Genomic DNA, 22,522 nt, shown 5'->3' with positions numbered 1-22,522 from the left:
CGGATCGGGTTCGGGTCGGGTCTGTTCGAGTCTCTCGTTGAGTTCAGGTTAATTCAGGTCGGGACGGGTCTTTTCGGGTTTCGGGTTTGTTGTCGGCTCTGTTTCGGGTCAAGCGGGTCGGATTGTTTCGGTTTGGGACATTTTCGGGTCAATGAATAATAGAGAAATAGCCATTGCAAGTCTTTTTGGTTCAATTAGAGTTATATTTTGTCGGGTCATTTTCGGGTCGGGTCGGTCAGTTAGGGTCCAGAAAACCCGAGCCATTTTCGGGTCAGACCGGGTCAATTCGGGTTTTCGGGTGATGTAGTTCGGGTCTCGGGTCAGTTCTTCGGGTCGAATCAGTCAGGTCGGGTTACTTTTGCCAGGTCTAGTTGAAAGTCTTGCCTAAAACATAGAAGTATTAGTTAGTTTTTACAATAACTCTTAGCTTCTTTTGTTTTGGATCAGTATAAATGTATAATATTAACTCAAGACTACACGATTGCTCTTCCTCGTCACAATACAAACAAAATTCAATATTGAACCACAGAATATTTATTTTTATGATAAGAATTGAATTTTATCATTCGACTATACAAACAGAATGCAATTTGTTTATTTCATAATTGTTCAGAATAAAATAAATAGACAGTAAATTAACTGCGGTTTTGCGACCAAAAAGAAAGGGAAAAAAAACATGGGATCTATAAATTTGGAACTACTATACAATTGGTGCAACAGATCGGGTAGATTGAAGGGAATAGGGAGAGATTTGGAGCTAGTTGCCCATGACACGATAGGGGCTCTAGCGAATGGGCCTTCGGGATGGGAGTTGCCGCGGCCCAGGCACCATATCCATATAATTTAGGCAGGAGCTATATGGTGGGAAAAATTGAAAGGTAACTCGATTTGGGAAAGGATCTTACTATACAAAGCAGACGGGGGGTATTACGCGAGTTGTTCTACATGAAATAGCTGAGGGAACTCTTCTTTCTTGACCCGCCTTCGCCATATAGATCATTCCACTGCACCAGCTCATTCATATTTGTAGACTCCGATGAAAAGCTCGCGCACACCTGCAAATAACACTGTTAGTGTGACATCTGAAAATCGGAACTCACCAAGATCACAGAAGAAGGCGTTAACTCTTTTTGACCCATTTGGTTCAGTTTTTAATTAAATCAGAAGCATGTGAGTACGGATATTTCTAATGGTGAGATAAACCACAGTAGAGTTTTTAACAGTTTTTTCTAACACAGAAAAAAACGCAAGTAAATGGTTAAGACAGACTTCACAACTAACAAGGTTGCGAACTGGTAGTCCTGATGGGTTCGTAACATGTCAGAATCAAAACTGTCATTGTAACTCCCTTTTATTTGGATAAGAATACTATATTTTGACTGATAGCATGGCATAGTACAGCGCAGCACGGTCAGCTGCGCATTCAATCAGGTGCTACAATGACACTTTTAACTGATGAAATCAACCACAGTTCTTCACAAAGCAAGTGAGAAAACTGGAAACTGGATACGGGAAAATATGAGAAAATTGAAGTTCAGTGTATATTAGTAATTCAGACCTGTTCTTGGGCATATTTGAAGTCGCTCATGTTCAAAGAACGCACATCATCACCATTGTATAGTACGGCTGATCTACTTTCAGCTACTGCCGAAGCTTTCTCCTGCACAGCACCAAGAAAAAGTTTACATGTTCTGTACTTCTGTCATACACTCAGACATTACTAGAAGCACAACTTTTACATAGTACCAGATACAAATAACATGTTTTACAGCAGCTTGGCATATCATGATAATATTGTCAAGGCATTAATCCGTAACTCCTACCTTTTCTTCACCCATTTCCAAGAACTCTACCTCTAACAAAAGAAATTCAAAACTCCTACCTTCTGTGAATATCTTCTCCAAGCCAAATACTAGTTTTGGCCAACATGAAAGACAACTTCCGAAAGAATTTTCATCCATCATCATGGATGTTCTTTTCCACCAACCAAAAATTGGCCATGGGCAAATATCTATGATTGTTCATGTTTAATATTTGCTGGAAAATATATTTTTTCCCCAACTTTTGCTAGGAGTTTCGAGTGAAATGTTCAAAAAAGGCAAGAGTTCAATTTTTTTTCACAAAATAAGTGTCCAAAAAAGTGTGTATATATAAAAGACGTATTAACTATCAACAAACTCTATTGTCAAACGACAACTCTATTCCAATTTCCCACCACTATAATCATCTTACGAACAAAATGACAATAACAAAGCCATTGGTCTTTCTCATTCACATCTTGGTGGTTAAAAATTAAAACAAAGAGTAGTAGATTACTAGCGACTAAACCAAATAAAACCATGCCCTATCTCACCTTGCGACACCTAGCTTGCATAAGCCATAAGGTCCATCCATATCAACAAAACAAACTATTAACTTGATTTTGGTGGTTAACTGATGGCAATCTTTTGACTGTTAATTTCTTCAATTATTATGAAAATATATACGTGCCAGAATTTGTGAGGTTTGATTTATCATTGCAACTAATTTCACAATGTTGTTGCATTCTAGAAAAATATGAAAGGAATAAAAACAGAAATATGAAGGGCACTAGATATAGAAAATTCAACAATTCTTCCTACAATAAAAACCATATACAAAAGGTATTACCTTCTTCTCCCTTTCTAATATTTCCCGAATGGGACAATAGGCTGCAGTTACACAAAGATTCTGCACCAAACAGATTAAACAAAGTTATAAGATCATTCCGCTAGAAGTTTGAAGAGATCAAAGGAAAGGACTCACAACCTTCAAATCACTTCCAGAGTATCCATCAGTCATATTGGCCACTACAGCAAGATCAACATCTGGTGCCATCTCCTCTTTTGCCAAAATTACTCGCAGAATTTTCTCCCTGTTCGGTGCATCTGGCAAGCCAACCATCAACCTGCAACAATTAATCAATTCAAAGTTGGAACACCAGCCTAACTATAGAAACACCCTTTTCACTCCAAATTACTTTTTACAAATTCACATTTCCACATTTAAAGTAGTTTATTTTTAGTTCCCCGGTTTTGGATTATGATGGAATAAAGCGAGATGGATCACTAAAATGGTTATACATCTAGTGAAGTAACACGAATTCGTAACAAATGGAGCTCTCAATACATTGGGGTAATGTTGTTGCATGTACACTGTAAAGTTGCAACTGAATTTATCTTCATAGCGATATTGGCAAGTGACTTGTGAGAAGATATATAGCACAAATGTCACTGGAAGTTGCATTCAAAGTATAACAAGATAAATACTTCGGATATAAATAAAAAAGACCATGGTACGAAGCCATTAAAGGGAAGGGGACACTAGAGATTTGCATAAGAGATTGACCTCCGAGGCAGCCTCCTAATAACCGCTTCATCAAGGTCAAAAGGCCTGTTTGTTGCAGCAAGCACGAGGACACGTTCTCGATCCTTTGTACGTAAACCATCCCAGTTAACCATAAACTCATTCTTCATTTTTCTCATAGCTTCATGTTCCCCCGGATTTTCCCGTCTTCCTAACATGCTGTCAACCTATTATTGATGGAGCAAATACAACGATTAGAAACAGTGTCCGTGTGCGTGCGTGCATGAGAGAGAGCCGAAATAGCATAACCAAACTAACCTCGTCGACAAAAATGACACTAGGAGCAATCTTACTGGCCAAAGAGAACACTGCTTTCACGTACTTTTCGCCTTCACCAAACCACTATTAGAAAAAAGGATCAATAAGGTCAGCAATCAGGAACAGGAAAAGAGAACTCAATCGTAGAGGAGAATAGAAAACAGAAGAGCACCTTTGATGTGATGCTGGACATTGATATGTTGATGAAATTTGCGCCAGCCTCAGTTGCAACAGCTTTCGCAAGCATGGTTTTCCCCGTACCAGGGGGACCAAAAAGAAGAATTCCTTTGCAAGGCTAAGGGGAATTTATTTTTATTAGGCTTCTAAATAAGGAAAATTTCAAAGGGAACATCAAGAGGAATATAAAGCAAAAACCTTCGTCAATTGGCCTTTTGTAAACAGCTCAGGCCTCTGAAGCGGTAGCATTACCAATTCCTTCAATGTGTCTTTAACATTTTCCAGGGCACCAATGTCCTCAAAAGTTACTCCAATTTCATCAGAGGGAATAACGTCTAGGAGAAGCTTCTTCTCAAATTCATTTTCAGTAACAACATCCTGAAAAACAAGCACATAAGATATGTGGTTTTGTGCCTGCTTCAAGTATAAGAAACACAATATACCACGTTCCCTACAAATCCCAAAAATAAATAAATGAATGCTTTTACGACTTATAATTTCATTTTTCCCCTCAGCTCATCTTTCGTAAATAATGGGGAAGCACAGCCAGGGAATCACCTTCAACGACTTCTTCGTACTCTTGTTTTCGTTTTGTATGCCCTGCAAAATATCCAGCCCATGCCTAATACTGAAAAATAAGACAACAGCATGCACAATTTATTAGAATAACAATAATAATAATAATATAAAGCCTAACGAAGGACGTTGAGATGGATATCGACCTTTCACTAGATATCAAGATCTTAGAATCAGTTATGGGTGCTTCAGCACAGTGCATAAAGTGATGAGTTAATGCCCAGCCAATTACTTTTTCCACATCTACAATATCAAAATATACAATTAGCCCCAGAAAATGCATGTATTTAAATGGGGTGTACTCCAAGTAGAAAGATCCATGGACTGACTTTCAGTTGTAAGTGTCTGATCCTTGATACATAGTGCCTCGACATCCGAACATTCAATTCCAGTGCGGCTCAAAACCTTCAAAGAGCAAAATAAATATCATAAGGTCAGTGCTTTAGTTTACCCACTTTCATCAGATGCAAATTTTTTAAAGCCGACTACAATCACCACCACTCGACTCGCCCATCTACCTACAGTCCAGATCTTTAACGTCGGATAGAGGGTTAACCACCACTGTCGCATATCACATCCCACACCACAGGAATCAATCTGGGGGTAATAGTCCTCTGGTTCTGGTGGTCAATCTAGTTAGGATGGGGTTCGAGTGTCAAATCAAAGGGGAGTGCTGTAGTGCGGAAGGGTGAAATCGTCTAGTTGGTCCGGTACCAATGGTGATGGGTCTTATGTGCAACAGCAATGACACCCCGGGTGGAGTGAGGGAGCCAATGAAAAATGGTGGTGCAGAAAGGGCTGATAGTGGGGGTGTATTAAGAGTTAAGGGCAATTTTGACTTAGATTTGTGAAATTGAATATAATAATAATTTTCTTAAAAATTGTGCAAAAACGAATGTATTACTTATGTCTAGATTTTTCTTTATGCTCCCTCTATTCATTTCATTTTCATACGTTTGAGTAAAATACCCCCCACATATATCAAACAAAGATATGGAAATGAAATGAATGGAAGGAGTATTTATTTCTCATTAAATCTCTAATTATCTCTCCCAAAAAGTTTTCTGCACTTTTTTTTTTTAGGAAAAGTAGCCCGGAGGCACTACTGCACTTCTTTGGATAAAAACTATATAAGAGATTTAATAGAAATAGAAGGGATGAGATCATGAGAATAAGAGAGCAAGTAACAGAAGGAACAAAGTGTGTGTATCATCGTCACATGGATTCCATTCAAAGTCTAGGATGCTTTACCCATAAAACATTTGATTCCCCCAGACAGATTTTACCTCATGACATGGTATCCACTAAAAGCCTCTGATGCTTTTGCCCAAAAAACATATAATTCACCAGAATGATTTTTAACCCATCACATACCAGTATCACAAAAAGCCTCTTCTAAAGTATTGTAAAAAAATGAAACTGCAATGCAGAAGCCTTACAGAGTGAATACTAATGATGTTTGACTGAGCCTTCAGAGTTTCCATATCACGTTCTAACTTTTGCTTCCAATCCAACAGAAGATCTTCGTCCTGTCATTGATAATAAAAAATGTGATTTCACAAAGATAGCTTAAGCCAGAATTCGGCCGGAAGCAACAAAGACCTTTCATTACCTGAGGCGTCTGTATGGTGATTTTGTTAGTAAAGAGGCGATTCAGCTGTTTCATTGTCTTTGACGCATCTTTGTTAGTTCTGTCACTCAATTTACCAAGACTATCCTGTATAAATACAACTAAACAGTTAGCATACTCCAGTCCATTACACACTATTCATCAGATCAATTACAAATCTTAGACACAAGCCAATTAGAATACCACTTTTCTAGAGTTTGTCCAACACGATAAAGAAATTTGGTAAGTAATAGCACAAATGTCTAAAACACGCTACGTACCGGAAAACCAAGGTCAAGGAAAGCTGTGCTGCTGCCAAACTTGGTAAATAATAGACCTCCTGGATGAGACTGCCGAAATTTGAATAAACCAACAGCTTGTGAGGTTAATTTTCCAAGAATTGGCCGAGAAAGAAGATTTAGAGATACAAAGACCCAACCAAATACCTTTTCTTTCCTGCTGTCAGCCTGGGTGTGAGAGGCAATGACCACCAAATTATCGGGCAAATTGTCGAACTTACTTTTCAGCTCATAATATGCCTCCGGATTGCTCCCCATGCACTTCTCCATGTCTTTTAGAAGCAATATTACAGGACCATTTCTACATTCACCTTTAGCAACCTGTTAACAGAAACAGTGAGAAAAAATTGAGGAAATAGAGACTACTAAAAAAAGATATATGTCCATCACGAAACATTAACCTCAAAAATTTCATTTGTGGCGAACTTTTGAAAATCTTCACTGCCTGAATTTTCCAAGCATAACCCCTCCGCTACAGAGAACAGTCGCAATTAATAGATGAGCGAGCTCACAAAAGTATCATAAGAAACAAGTATTAACACGGAGACATTGGAAAATACCTATACAAAAGAACCCATGTCCGTTTTCACAACTGCCTCCAAGATTGCATCCATCAGGAACTGGCTCGTCAAATCTGACACCGATCTTTGATGCCTTATTTCCTTTAAAGACAAGGACAACCTTTCCTCGAGTGCCATATGTTGGTCCTTTGCTACTTTAAATAAAAATGAAATATGGAAGGAAATTTTAGTAACTTAACTTTTAGATTTAAAACTAAATAGTTCCTCTTCCTATTAAAAGAATCTTTCTTACATTCTTGAACTATGTTTTCTTAAAGATGCTTTGAAGGCAGATCTCGACCAATTCCTATCATGAATACCACTACAACAGACATGTTAGCGCCCAATAAAAATATTACTTCGCTTCAACAAAGTACAATTATAATTACAATAATAATAATAACAATAATAAATATACCAGAGACTTAAAAAAAAAAAAGAACAAATACGAGTAAAATTTATGGCGTCATGAGATAAAAGCCAACACTTTATGGCTCAACTAATTGAAGTTAGCAGAACTTATATGCTGAACAAGGTTTTCTTGACAAACCAGATGTTTATTGACGAAAATGCTAGGCACATAAATCTCTCGGTGTAATCACTAGATTCGGACGAAAATGCTAGGCACATAAATCTCCCGGAGTAAACAACTAGATTCGGAGAATATTTTTAAAAATTATGGCTTATGGCAATTACATAACCTGTTGTGTTCATTTAACCACATTAAAAGGTCATTTTTCGGCCTCGGGTCCTATGAAATTTCTCTAGCCTGCAAACTTTCACAGCCCACTTACCAAAATAAAGGTGGTAAAATGTTCAAAGATTCTACATAGCACGAAAACATTAAGACAGGCACCTAGCCAAAAAGAGTTCTACGGATAAAAATCCAATTAATGTTCTACAAACTGACACTTCTCATTTACAAAACATAAGAGTTATTAATGATCTTACAAAACAGACTTAAGAGTCCAAACATACACAAAGGGGGACATAATGCATATGAAGATAGTATGGCTGCCAAAAACATACCTTTGTTGTGGTATTAAAGACACTGCAGAAGGCGCCAATGAATTTGAACCAATAAATTTCACTCTATCACCTGCGAAAAAAAAAAAAAAAAACATTCAATGCCATAAAAAAATTGAGTGCTCAGCCAATAGACCATACATCTTCATTCATAGAAAATTATAAACAACAAAGTTTGAGACCATTTTTCAGACTGGAATTCACACAGGAATGTGACAATGATTTAATTTTGGCACGTAAAGAAATGATCACAAAAAGACACCCTGGGGGAGACACGCATACGCATAAGGACACTATTTTAGTGGATTGATCGGAAACCAACATCAAACAGAGCTATAATTAAAGGCAGGCAACGGAAATAACAACCCCACAATACGGAGAGGGAGAGGGGGAGGACAGACAGGGTGACTGATAAAGTCAAAGTAGATAGGTAAGGACAATTGCAGACGCACACAATAGGCTAAAAAATTAGATCAGGCAAAAAAAATGCAATTAACTCAAAGGTGGGGGACAGGATCAAACAGATACACACACACCCTCTTTAAAGTCGTACTGCTTAGAAGATGCGGTAGATGCTTCATTTTTCGGTAAACGCTGAGCTGTCCCTGCAGATCCAATAGTGATGTCTGCCTCGACACTTGAGGCTGGTTTTTTCTGCCGTAAGGCAGCCACGCCTGCGGCCCGTTTTGCAATAGCACTAGCATTTTGAAGCCTGAAATCTTCTTTGGAAGAATCAGCTTCCTTTACAACTGATCCCTGCAATATTTAGTGTGTTCATCACTTCATCCATAAATATTATTGTCCAGAACAATAAAATATATCATACATTATTGAACTAGATTCATTTTGAATGCATTATCAGCCACTTTTAATTCAATCAAGGAGAGGGCAGAGCAGCAAGAATAGCAGTGCTCCTCAGAGCCTCAAGAGCTCCCCAAATTACACTGGTCAAGGGGGATCAGATGTATCACACTTAAATTTGTGTTGAAAGAGGATGTTTCCAATTGACCCATAACGGAAATTACATGAAGATTTGCATTGAATGGCTATGTCACAATGAAAAGGAGCATATCAAGTTTAGCGGGCCATTTTGCTAAATGCAAATGAAAAAAAATCATCGCTCACCCCAGGCAAAAGAAGACTTTCAACTATAAGAAGTTTAGCACCATAATGCTTAGCCAGTGCCTTGACAAGAGTTTCTTGATAAATCTCCGAGCCTGAAACATAAAACTCGGATATGAATGAAACAGCAAGATATCAGATTCAAATACAGGATGTTTGAAAGGACTAGTTTGACAAACATGTTATACCTGCTGGTCCTGATAAGAGTATTTTTGGGCAGACGGTAGGAAGGTCTGACGTGTAATTCAATTTTTTGCCATGCTTCAAAGGTATGTATGTAGCAGCAATCAGGATAGTCTTGGTGGTTTCGCTGTTGTAAGAAAATAAAAAATAAAAATGGTAAGACAAGTGGTGGAACAGAACGGAGGAAAAAACATGATGAGTTACAGTGATAAATTAACATGGCAACTACTAAGAAGTAAGGAGCCCAAACATGACACCAATTTGTCTGAGAATTAGCAAATACTCAAGATCAGCAATACCCACAATCTGAAAGTACAGACAACCCTACTCCTATAGGTAGAAATGCAGGGACCCGAAATAAAAGTTGCGTCGAGAATCGCATTGAATGACCGCTACTTAGCAGAAAAAGAAGCGCAGTAGGATTGCTCTATGTCGTTAGAATCCAGAATCTGAGTGTAATGAGTTGTTGGCTCCATTGAAATGGAAATATGTTTTGGAAAGCAACATTGGTTAAAAAAACATCACAATTATGCAAGGGACACACAATGAGAACACAGGCGCAAAAATTTTGGAGCAGCTTTCTCAACAACTACAAACAGTATACCATAACTCAACAAAAGAAAGTTCGTCACGAACCTCAAATAGTAGGGAAACGTCTCCAAGGATACATCAATTTCATGGGAGGATAGCATCGTCTTCGATAAGGTGTCCTTGAATGCTTGTCGGCGGGTTGACGCAACATTTGGATTTTCAAGATCCTTGAGCATTTCCCTTAGTCGCCTTTGCTCTTCCAGCAATTTAAGGACACGGCTATCCTCGAGCACATTCCTACTAAAATCAATATCAGCAGGTGGAGACCCTCCAAGCAGCTGCAAGAATGGCCTCAATTCGTTGTTGGATCCATCGACAGCACCTTCATCGTTATCCAAACCAGTATCCCTTTCTAAATCATCAATATTCATGTTCTCATCAGATAAAGGAACGTCTTTATGAGTCAGGGCTGGACTGCTATAGTCCTCCATATCACTCATGTCAATGTTACAGATACCATTATCTGAAGCCCCGGAAAGTGAACCTGGAGGAGAACCCTCATCATTCCCTCTTGACGGAGGGTGATGTGGAAGATGTTTGCCAAGGGTGGGTAAAGAAGTCATTGCTCCAGCTACAGCAGATGCATCTCTTCCCCTTGCAACAGAATCTCTGCTTGTAGCTGGTGCACTTTGGGCCTCTAGAATGGCAATTTGAGGGGGTACACCAGAAGCAGCCAAAGTATCCTCAGAGAGTTGCTGAAAGATCTGCCAACTTGTCAAGGAAATTGACCGCTGAACTTATCATAATCGTGCAGCCTAACCCCTAGGTTATATCCTGTGAAAGACCTCACTTACAGCTACAGTCCATGTTACAAACACTCTGTTAGAAGTGTGTAACATGGGTGTGTGCCCCACTTCTGGACTCCGCTACTTAATGAAATATCCTTGTGTTTTGGCATAAGTTGGGTAGACATGTCATACCATGTCCGAGTACTGAATGTTCGAGATGGGTGCACGAGGATATATCAAGAGTAAGAGTACCATGGAGGATAGTAAATAGCAGACAAGAAAATCTGATAAATATCACATTGACATGCAAGATAAGTAGAACAGAGACAAAGGATACATAAGCATATCGCCCATCAAAAACCAACTCATCACCACCAGTTACAGTCAAAGGAGAGGAACTTTTCTGATAGGGATAGTTGTTTACAGTAACTGTAGCTTTCGCGCCTGTTACATCTAGCCTGATGACAGATGAACCTCCTTGCTGAAGACATAAAAAGGAGCTAGTGAGTAAAGTATTAATCAACTATATCTACTTCATGTATTCCAAAAGATAAATTACACCTATGCTATTAGAGTTCCCACCTCCGTGCGCTGAAGCTTGCATATCATTTTACTAACTGATGTTTCTCTTAAACAGAGGTCATACTGACGGCCATAACCTATAGTGAATTCGGAACCATAAATGGGAAGAGTAGGATTCTGCAAAAGATGGAAAACCATGAATTCATAGAAATTGGCACATGAATCTGGAACTCTAGAAGTATAAAGACACCGTTATGGGAAATAAAGCAGAAAGTTGACCAATATAAAACAATCAACTGCATGTAGCCACAAACCAAGTGTGCAAAACCCAAACACTAAAAAGGTTAAAACAAAACTGCAGCAAGGAGTTGAAAGCAAACAAATTTGTCTTCAGATGAATCAACGGTCCATTCTTCTGGTTTCTTTTGGCAACATGCAACTGCTACACAGAAAAATTATAGCCACATTTTACCATAAAAAAGTTGGACCCACGACAGAAAAGGACATCAATTGCTACACACGACAGAGCACGTACAAAAAGAGAATGAGCGGAGTGCTTACAAGTTACAACACACAATCAAAGGCGTAAGATTTTTGGATTTTTTTTTATGACATCAGGAAAATTCATCAGTTCCCTTCAGCCATAAAAGGTTAAACCTTTATTGTGAGTTGATTGGCCAACAAAATATTGCCCAAGAGTCCTAATAAGATTACTGGTTGGACAAATTCCGACCACTAATAAGGAAGTGGAACTGACCAGCATTGAAAGTTTGCTGATCTAAGAACCGCAAATGTTCAAGTTAAGCATTCTCCAATGGCATAAATCCCATGGAAATATACATGTTGAACCTCCTACGATACATATATGACCAAGAAGAGACTTTTATTGCACATTACGCAGAATAATATATAAGTCAACAGCTTTGCTAATATCATTCACAGCAATCACAACATGTCGGATTGCTGGTTGTGCATAAGCATATCCTTTGTGCAGATATGACATCAGGAAAATTCATCAGTTCCCTTCAGCCATAAAAGGTTAAACCTTTATTGTGAGTTGATCGGCCAACAAAATATTGCCCAAGAGTCCTAATAAGATTACTGGTTGGACAAATTCCGACCACTAATAAGGAAGTGGAACTGACCAGCATTGAAAGTTTGCTGATCTAAGAACCGCAAATGTTCAAGTTAAGCATTCTCCAATGGCATAAATCCCATGGAAATATACATGTTGAACCTCCTACGATACATATATGACCAAGAAGAGACTTTTATTGCACAGTACGCAGAATAGTATATACGTCAACAGATTTGCTAATATCATTCACAGCAATCACAACATATCGGATTGCTGGTTGTGCACAAGCATATCCTATGTGCAGATATGCATGACATGTTTGGGAGCCATCATAAATTATATATTTATTCAATTATCAAAGATAGGCGTGCAATGGAACTAATACACTTGAAATTTACATGAATCAATCAGGACGTCTACTTTGGGTAAGAATTAAGAGCCCCTCAAATATTTTCTTTACAGGCAAACAACAAATACAATATGCCTTTCACTAGCAGAACTGACAATGGCGACTTTAGCAGTCTGGCAAAGTGTAATCATCTGGAGTTCTGGAGCCTCTTTCAGTTTCTCCGATAAATCATCAAACGAGTTTTAGCAGGCTCGAAATGAATTATAAAAAAATACAAAAAGAAGTATGTTCTAGTCTCCACGCTTAAAAAGGCATCAAGTCCAACACTTTAGGTAGAGGTGCAGAGCTAACAAAGACAGTTAGACAGCACACACGACACAATAAACCACACCCCATACCACAACTAAATAAAATTCTTGCCTATCACTTTTTGTACCTCCGAAAATATTTACCGTGCGACTGCTTAACATAATTGTCAAGCCACAAATTTTTTTGCCTCCTATTTGTGATCATTTTCTAACCACTACATTTTGGCTCTGTAATATGATGGGAATAAAGCTAAATGACGCACTAAACTCTTTATCTCTGAAGTAGTTGTTAGCTAGGGGTGAAGCTTTAGTTGTGGGTGATCAAATGACATATTATTTGTGATAGCTCAACGGTCAGGCAATGAATATTTTTCCCCAATCTAAAAGGCAATGATATAGCATTGTTTTTTAAGTTGGCTCTTGCACTCCCCCTTTAAGTTGGGCTCTTGCACTTCCCCTGGTTTATAACTATAGAAACCATTGGGATACTGGCTTTTTCTTCATTACAATTTGTACTTGTCTTATCCTAATTACTTATGCTATGGCCATCATCTGATTTAGCTAACATGCATCAATGTTAAAGGACCGCTGCTGCAACCCAGGGAATACAAACCTTACAATAAGCTCACCTCACTACGTTCTATTTAGCAATTATCATCACCAAAATCAACCTACAAAGAACCTAAACTTTCCTCCACGCCATAGTTATATGTGAACACGATGAGTGCACATCAATTTAATTACTCAATTCGTTTGGCAAAGGTCATGAAACACCACAAACAACACACATCAGATCATCACAGACATCCCCTCTAATAACAAAACAAACTCAATCGATGTTAACATTTAGCTACATTCAATACGGACAAGTGATATCTAAGTAACTTGCTAAGCTTGATATCCTCAAACAACAACAAGAATAACATTACTCCAGTGCCTCAATGGTTCCCAAAAATTGTAGGGTAAGGGGGAGTCGGAGGTACGCAACCTTACCCTTGTGCTAGCTGTTTTCGCATGATCCAAGATTAAATTTGCAAACTATGTCAAATGATAGTTACTCCACAATAAAAAGTAGTGGGCCAGTTTAGTGAGTCGCTTTGCGTTACCCATACGCCAATAAAAAGCACTGCAAGTTCTCCTAACTAACAGATTAAACCCCAATTAGGCCAATCACAAAGAACTGTCTTGTTAAACCCTCTACAAAAATAAGATTAATGTTGCATACCAAAATGACAAAATAACTCAAAGATCAACTATTTTAATGCTTCTCAGCACATACTTACTAATAAACTAATTTACAACATATTTAAACAAACCCACCTCAGCACACTCCGAAATGAGCCGGCCCCAAGGAACAGGCTGTGTTCTCATGCTCCTCTTAACCCGCTGCCGCTTCCCTGCGGTTTTTCCTTCTTTCTCCCCCATAGCCACAGCTGCAGAATCTGCTACTCCCACCATTAAAAAAACAACACAAACGATCCTCAATTTTCCATTCTCAGTCAACTATAAAACTTGACAAGAAAAAAACGCATGCAAATGACCAAAACCTAACGTCGGGTTTACTTAACACTTTCAGAGTACTTGAATTCTTTTTTAACAGTCGAGTCATGATTTCCTTACAAAAATGAAATCTTTCCCACAATTTTAGTGTAAACCAATACAATTGAGCTCCAACTTTCCATCACTCATCAACTATAGAATTCGAAAACCTAAGAACACATGCAAATGACACAAACTTTTGCGTAAAGTGAGGTTTATTTAAACTATTTTCCCGGTTCACGAATTCTTTTTAAACAGTAGTCATGATTTCCTTCTAAAAATTAAATCACACAATTTTAAAGTAAACCAATACAATTGAGCTCAACCTTTCCGTTACTCATCAACTATGAAACTCGACAACTTAAGAACACATGCAAATAACACAAATTCTTGTGTTAAATGGCTTTCCTTTTTCTATCCTTTTTACTCTGAGACACATGATTGCCATACAATTGAAGCGTTTCGGCATAATACTAGCGTAAAACCGTCTTACTAAGCCCTAATTAACTACATAAACAGATAAAACACACAAAAATCGTTAATCAACTCATACCATTCACAGCAGATTTCCCTAAATCCAATAATTTAGGATCACCAGTGGGCTCCGGATCACCGGATCCAACCTCCATGTCATCACGGTCACGTGACTCACCACCACCACCTCCATCACCTCCCTCCGCCACCGCTGCCGATTCCACCACAGGTTTCTTCTCCTTATCGTCTGTCGACGACGATGCCGCTTCCGATTCCTACAAAATTCCACCCCCAATTAAAAAACCAACAAAAACCCTAATCCCAAAATCCAAACCATAATCAATTAAACTAATAAAAATCAAACCTTGGAGCGTTTCGATGGAGGAAGAGGTGAATCAAAAGGACGTTTGGATGACGAAGAACTTCTCCGAGTTTCAACCATTGTTAATTGTTAATAAGTTAACCCTAATTTCTCCCCCCTTTTGATAAATCTCTCGATTTATATGAATCGATTGAGATCTTGGGGTTGAGGAGAGAGAGAGAAGAAAGGGGAAAAGAGAAGAAATAGTTGCGGAAGATCAGTTGAAAGAGGTAGAGAGATGGATGTGCGTTTTTTTTAGGTGAAACTTTTTATTCTCATAATAATTAAATAATCAATAATAATATGACTAGAGACATAGAGTGTGTTTATTTATATAGGGGAATTATTATATTATTTCTTTTATTATTATTATTATAAATATTATTAATTTATTGATTATTATATGCTATTGTGCCGTAAAATTGTTCACATTTGGTTTATAGACGTATGTCAATATTCGTCTTCTTTTGTTTATATCTTTAGTTACTTACTACTGAAAATTATAAAAGTTTGATATTCATAATACACCTGAGAAGACAATTTAATACAGTGTATTAGAAGTTGTATTGAAAATTCTTCTTACTTATGAATAGTGTCCAAAAAACAAACGTAAAGAAATCAATTAAACGGGGGAGTATATGGTATGAAATGAAATCAATTATTAAAGCATGAGATGAATGAAGATATTATTTAGATAGGAGAAGAAGAAAGTAAGAAGTTGGAAAGCCGGATTTTACTTAATGTTTATGGGTGGATTTTTTACGTTTTTGTTACTAACGTATTTTGAGGATTTGAATTGTTTATAAATACATGTGAAAGTCGATCTTTTTCTAAGTATGAAAAGTCTATTATTTGGCATTTACGGGGGAAATGGAGAGGATCTTGACTCCATGAAATATCGTGCATAAATTTTGAGGATTGCATTACTAGGGCCGCACTAAGAAGATGGAAAGGAGGGTTATAATTAATGTATTTGGGTGGATTTTTTACGTTTTGTTTTAGTTACATATTTTGAGGGTTTGGATTGTATATGAATATCCATGAAAAATTATCTCTTGCTAAGGTCCGAAGAGACTACTTTGGCATCGAGGATAATAGAAATGACGAGGATCTTGACTCCATTAGACCCTTTGCATAAATTGAAGATTGCATTGTCACATTATAATTACGGGGAAAAAAATACGAAGATGGAAAGCAAAAATTTAATTAATGTATTTAGGTGGATTTTTTACGTTTTTTTATTGTTGTTTATTTGGGCATTTGAATTGTTGACAAATACTTATGAGATGCGGTTTTTTATTAATTGTTACCAATAAACAACTTTTTCGTTACTCTCTTTGTGTTTTTCGTAAACTCTATCTCAAATTAAGTTTTTCATTTTGAGCGTCTTTTCATGATGAGTTTACCCTTTTCTACCGTAGTCTTTTTTTCTGAAGGTAACCCCAATAAGAGATTACACTAGGTTTGGTGTCCGGCTTCGCCCAGGCTATCTCTATTTACCGTTAAATTTTATTTTCAATGAAATAAACTATGTTGGAGTTGTCTAACTCACATGTTTACTATTTGTAATATATTTTTCTACGGCATATCCTGTAATTATGATGAAATGTTAAATTTATTTTCAAATTATGAGACACGCTCACTACCCCGCTATTAATATTATTACTTTTACGACATTTATTTTTTTAATATCATTACGTTCACTACTCCCGTGGTTACTATTGTTTCTTTTACTAATTCCTCTATTTTTTTTTGTTAACTTCATTATTCCCGTTAATTTTATCCGGCCTATATTTAAATAAATAAAATATTTCCTTGAGTCGATTGGTTATTTAATTGTTCATACTTTTTTCTCATTGTTACCACTGTTACTTTCACTACATTTGTAGTTACTTTCACTACTCTCACTATCATTATTATAACTGTCACTACTCCCACATTAAGGCCCTGTTCTTTTGGACTTAAAGTCACTTAATATAAGTTCACTTCAGATCCTATAAGTTTAGTTCAGTTAAGTTCAGATTCTATAAGTTCAGTTCAGATTCTATAAGTTCGATTCGATTCGAGATCCTATAAGTTCGATTCGATTCGATCTTATAAGTTCGATTCGAATCCTATAAGTTGATTCGATTCGATTCGAATCCTATAAGTTCGATTCAGATCCTATACCTCACTTAATTTAAGTTCGATTCGAATCATATAAGTTCGATTCTTCGATTCGAGATCCTATAAGTTCGATTCCGATCCTATAAGTTCGATTCGTTCGATCCTATAAGTTCGATTCGATTCGAGATCCAATAAGTTCAGCCGATTCGAGATCCAATAAGTTCGATTCGATCCTATAAGTTAAGTTTTATTCGAGATCCTATAAGTTCAGTTCAATTCAGATCAGATAAGTTTCAGTCCAAAAGAACAGGGCCTAATACCATTAATTTTATTAATCTCGTTGCGCTACTACTATTACTTTTACTACATTTAATTTAATGTATAATTCTATGATGATACTAATTAATTCCATAAGTGGGGCATGTTAATTTTAAGGAAAATCACTGTATTCTTGTGTTTTCTAAATTTAATTACTTTAATTTAATGTAATTTCCATAAATATTCTTCAGCAAGGCATCTTTATGTTATACTTTTAACCAAAAGTATATAATATTTGCATTGAAATCCCTTTATCAGGTCCATCACACAATGCTATCGATTTAAAACTATATAGTATAATTAATTTGTATAGATTTCTTTAATTACATTGAAATCCCTTGGTTTCTGAAATTAATATATAGTATTGATTATATTAAAATTATCGCATGTAACCAAATGTTCGATACATTGCGGAATTGAAATATGCGAAAAGCGACACGATGAGCCAATATTACACATGTGTGCAAGCTCATGCGCAACTCAATTAACCTTCCTACTAACATGAGACCAAGAGACTGAAGTTAGATTTCTAGAACTAGCACGAATGTCATCAACAATTAAAAGAAATCGCTTCTCCCCGTCATCCTTCCTTGAAGAGCTTCTACTAGCTCCTTGCAGTCGATCTCTACCATCACCTCCAATTGTCCCCACCTAAGCGCCTCTTGGTTACCTATCAAAGTCGCCTCTGCTTCCGCTATTCGAGGTGTCATAACTCATCTCCTTCTCTCCGCCATTCCCCACAACAACTTCACATCTCGTCCTCGACAAACCACCCCAAACCCTATACCTTGCCCCTCTTTTACCCTTGCATCTATGCTAATGACCGCATCATATCTTCGATGTCTCCGCATCCTTGTGTTTCCGCCATAGTCTCCCTCTCCCCTGTTTTGAGCACCTTCCTCTCTCACTCCCCTGCTCCCTTTAACCACGTCATCCTCAACTCTCATCTCCCTCAAAATACCCTTCACACGCTGCACCACCCTCTCACAACAAACCTTTACACCATCGAAGATCAACGTATTACGCGCCTCCCAGATTGCCCAACATCCGACCATGAAACAATCCATTTCCCCACTGTCGAAATTCTCCTACACATCCTTCACCTACTCCCTCACCGACCTCACCTCCACTCCCAACCCATCCCATACCCCTTCCACCCACCCACACCCCATGGCGAAATGAAGGCAAGTCTCCATTCCACCGTAACAGACAGGGCAGCCCCCATCAATAGAACGAACTCGACCAGATAAATTGTTTCGCGTAGCCAAAGCATCGTTACTAAATTGCCAAAAGAAGGTTTTAATTCTCGTCCACACCCTTGCGTTTCAAATACGGTTCCATAGCCTTTTCTATTTTACTCTTTTGGACTACCCATCCTCCTCTTCATAGTCCCCTACAAGCGTCTTATATGTTGATCTTATCGAGGACAAACCGTCCTTCTCAAGGTCCCAGCACCATATATCTTCAGTTTTATTTATTGAAATACGCATTTGGAGAATTCTATCTTGCTCGAAATGAAGGAATAATTTTCGTACCTTCTGCGTATTCCAACTCCTCCCATCCGCATTAAAAAGCTCAGCCACCACCATTCGTTGATAATTTGCTTGTCTTGGTGAGATAATCCTCCTCGATTGTGTGCCATCCATCCAGGATCATTCCAAACTTCGGTGCTCAGTCCATTACTTATTCTCCGTCATATCCCTAGATTTAAAACCTCCTTTGCTTCCCAAAACCCACGCCAGGTATAACTTGGGTTATTGCCTAACCTCGCTTTTATATAAGAGCCATTCGAAAAGTATTTCCCTCTTATAACCCGAGACATAAGACTGTCTCGATTAACAAGAAGTCGTCATGCTTGTTTCCATAGGAGCGCCATATAAAAATCATGAAAATCACGAAAGCCAAGGCCACCCATACTCTTATGTTTACATAAACGCTTCCAAGCTATCCAAGGAATTTTCCGCTTTCCATTATCCGCACCCCACCAAAACCGAGAGACAATAGAGCGTAGTTCATCGCAAAAATTCTTCGGGAACTTGAAGACACTCATTGCATATGTAGGGATTGATTGGGCGACTGCCTTTATCAATACTTCCCTACCGGCCTTCGAAAGTAGTTTCCCTCTCCATTCCTGCAATTCTTACTCAATTTGTCCCTCACCACCTTAGCTATTATCCCCTTCGAGTGCCCAATAACTGTAGGAAGTCCCAAATATTTATCGCGCTCCTCAACCGCTTCCACCCGTAGACACCCCACCACACTCCTCTTTCATCCTTTACTAGTTCCTTTGCTAAAGGTCACTGAAGTCTTGTGATAATTAACTTGTTGTCCTGAGGCCTTTTCATAGCAAGTCAGAAGATTCTTAACCCGTCTCGCTTCCGCCTCCGTAGCTCTCACCAAGAATATACTATCGTCAGCAAAAAGAAGATGTGCCACCATGGGTACATTAATAGAAACCCGTATCCCTCTAATAGCCCCAAACTCCATAGACCGTAGCATAAGACCCGATAAAACCTCCGCGCAGATTATAAACAAGTAAGGTGAGAGTGGATCTATAGTTGGCATATTAAAGGGCCGCGGGTCGGTGGGCGGCACGGTCAGGCACAACCCGGCCCGGCGAGAAAATTGAAGAAGCACGAGCACGACACGACTTGGCTTGAGACGGGCTTCGACGCGGTTTTCTTCAGAAATTCGTGCCTAGGCCCGGCACGGCCCAGGCACGGTGGAGCCCGGCACGCACCAGGCACGACGGGTTTGGCACGACCCGCCCCGAAGAATGGCATGTTGATAATCATTTATTAAACAAAAAGTACATTAATATTTAATAAAATATATATTTAAACCATTAATCATCATTTATTAAACAAAAAATATATTAATATTTAATAAAATATATATTTAAACCATTAATCATCATTTATTAAACAAAAAGTACTGAAAATATATCAATTATATAACGTATTTTTTTAAATAAAAAAAATATTAAAGCACATGGGCCGGCCCACGGACAAGGCACGAAAAGCCCATGGGTCAGGCACGGCCCGAGCACGAAAATGGTCGTGTCTTGAGCGGGTCGCGACGTAGATTTGGATCAGTGGGCCTGGCACGACACGGCCCGAGGAGCCCAATATCTGTGCCTGGGTCGGGCCAATTTTTGGGGAAGGCACGACGGGCCGACCCAACACAGCCCATTGCCTACTCTAAGTGGATCGCCCTGACGAATCTCCCTACTTGGCCGAAACTCCTCCGATGGCTGTCCATTCACCATCACAGAAAAAGAAACAGAAGACACACATGCCATTACTCGGTCAATCCACGTCCTCTCAAATCCCATACGAACAAGGACTCGCGCAAGAAAAATCCATTCAACACGATTGTAAACCTTTGCCATGTCTAACTTAAGGGCCGTATAACCCACATCACTTCTTTCATTTTTCATATGATTGAACAACTCAAAAGCAACAATAATATTATCTGTAATTAATCCCTGGTGTGAAGGCTGACTGATTTTCCGATACAATATCCCCCAAAAAGCTCTTTAATCGGTTGGCTAGTACTTTTGTTACTAACTTATAAATAATGTTGCAAAGGCTAATTGGCCGTAAATCCACAATTTTATCAGGCGCTTTTTTCTTAGGAATTAAGACAATATGTGTTTTATTAAGCCCATCCGGGAAAGGGGCACCACGGAGGATATTTAAAACCATTTTAGTCACCGACTAACCCACAATATGCCAATAAGTTTGATAGAAAAGAACATTCATACCATCAAGCCCCGGCGCTTTAAGTGGATGCATTTGATTTAAAAGCATTGATGACTTCCTTCTCACGGTAATCTGCGCGAAGAAAGTCATTCATTTCGCCTGTCACCCTCTCTTCGACCATCTATAAGGTTGCTTCAAAATCAGTAGGAGAACTCGATGTAAACAAACCTTCAAAATATCCCTTAGACACCGATGCCACAACCTCCGTACCAACATAGTTTTGCCCCTCATCATACACCAAGTGAGCAATAAAATTCTTTTTCTTCCTCTGAGATGCTTTCCTATGAAAGTATTTAGTGTTCCGATCTCCGTCACGCAACCAAAGGGCTCTAGAGCACTGCCTCCAAAAAGTTTCTTCTTGTTTCAATAAATTAGCTATTTATTTTACCACCCTTTTCCTCTCTCGAACATCCCACATTTAGACCGACAGCCCTCACTTATATTCCTTAATTTGTTGCATTTATTTCGAAGGTCTCGAAGCACTTTGCCTATGCTTATCCCTTTTCACTCTTGAAGTGCCTTTGAGCATTGCACCAAGTTATCCATCATGTCCCCTGAATCATGTTCCCACGCCCTCTGAATAGCCTCTTCACTCCCGTCTTCGCCTACCCAAATCTGCTCAAACCTAAAAAGCTTCTTCCTACCTCTCTCCGCTTGCATACTTCCATGCAGAACAACCATTATCGGGGCGTGATCTGACCATTCACGATCAAGGTGAAGAAGTTTTGCTCTAGGAAATAGTTCCATCCAAGATTGAGAACCCATTGCGCGGTCAAATCTCGACTGTCTATTAAACTCATCATGCTGCCCATTATCATATGTAAACTCATATCCCTCGAAATCAATATATCTTAAACCACAATCATCCACTGCTTCCATAAAATTAGTCATCTACCATTGGGGAAGGTTTCCCCCCTTAATTTCATTTGCATATAGAATTTCGTTAAAATTACCCACACAATGCCATGGATCCGTACCTTGTGAGCATAATAACTGCAATAACTCCCATGACAAGTGTCTATCGCTGATGAGTGGTATTTTAGTCGCTTTTTACCCCGCATTTATACCTCATTCTGACTCGATTTTGCGTGCTTAAATGTTTGAATAGCTCATTTAATAACTAATTTATAATTATTAGCCGTCTTAGTCATATTTAATAATTAGTCGTATTGTTATTATAGTATTAGTAT

The 22,522-nt window shown here is 38.4% G+C and overlaps 2 protein-coding genes across 6 annotated transcripts; both read right to left on the bottom strand.

The window, feature by feature from the left end:
- Positions 1–511: 511 nt before the first annotated feature.
- LOC141591935 (uncharacterized) lies at positions 512–15,345 on the bottom strand. Of its 5 annotated transcripts, none has more exons than XM_074412441.1 (28): positions 15,148–15,345; positions 14,863–15,058; positions 14,091–14,215; positions 11,096–11,212; positions 10,851–10,994; positions 9,831–10,489; positions 9,200–9,321; positions 9,015–9,106; positions 8,426–8,645; positions 7,893–7,962; positions 7,117–7,185; positions 6,864–7,018; positions 6,705–6,775; positions 6,451–6,624; positions 6,286–6,354; positions 6,008–6,112; positions 5,835–5,924; positions 4,725–4,800; positions 4,542–4,638; positions 4,378–4,447; positions 4,018–4,197; positions 3,815–3,937; positions 3,643–3,726; positions 3,367–3,551; positions 2,788–2,926; positions 2,650–2,709; positions 1,559–1,660; positions 512–1,055 (listed from the first exon to the last, which is right to left on the bottom strand). In XM_074412441.1, the coding sequence occupies exons 1-28, from the start codon at positions 15,223–15,225 to the stop codon at positions 942–944; spliced, it is 3,786 nt and encodes a 1,261-aa protein (XP_074268542.1). In that variant the 5' UTR covers positions 15,226–15,345; the 3' UTR covers positions 512–941. The 5 variants fall into 5 exon arrangements, with proteins under 5 accessions (XP_074268542.1, XP_074268544.1, XP_074268545.1 ...); XM_074412443.1 differs by having other exon boundaries at positions 6,864–7,015; XM_074412444.1 differs by having other exon boundaries at positions 7,117–7,170.
- Positions 15,346–21,836: 6,491 nt separating this feature from the next.
- Positions 21,837–22,223, bottom strand: LOC141589868 (uncharacterized). Its single transcript, XM_074410491.1, has one exon. It carries the CDS (start codon positions 22,221–22,223, stop codon positions 21,837–21,839), a length of 387 nt encoding a protein of 128 aa, XP_074266592.1.
- Positions 22,224–22,522: the final 299 nt, after the last annotated feature.

The sequence above is a fragment of the Silene latifolia genome, chromosome 7 (genome assembly GCF_048544455.1).
Source record: "Silene latifolia isolate original U9 population chromosome 7, ASM4854445v1, whole genome shotgun sequence".
NCBI lineage: Eukaryota > Viridiplantae > Streptophyta > Magnoliopsida > Caryophyllales > Caryophyllaceae > Silene > Silene latifolia.
Note: the sequence above shows the minus strand (reverse complement) of the source record. Positions and strands in the feature narration are given on the sequence as shown.

Excerpts from the sequence above, each read along its gene's own strand:
- LOC141589868 (XM_074410491.1), bottom strand. The coding sequence starts at position 22,223 with ATGACTAATTTTATGGAAGCAGTGGATGATTGTGGTTTAAGATATATT.
- LOC141591935 (XM_074412441.1), bottom strand. The coding sequence starts at position 15,225 with ATGGTTGAAACTCGGAGAAGTTCTTCGTCATCCAAACGTCCTTTTGAT. Across the intron at positions 9,322-9,830 it reads ACGTTTCCCTACTATTTGAG|CGAAACCACCAAGACTATCC; the intron begins GTTCGTGACGAA and ends TTCTTACAACAG. Across the intron at positions 3,727-3,814 it reads TGTCCAGCATCACATCAAAG|TGGTTTGGTGAAGGCGAAAA; the intron begins GTGCTCTTCTGT and ends TTTTTCTAATAG.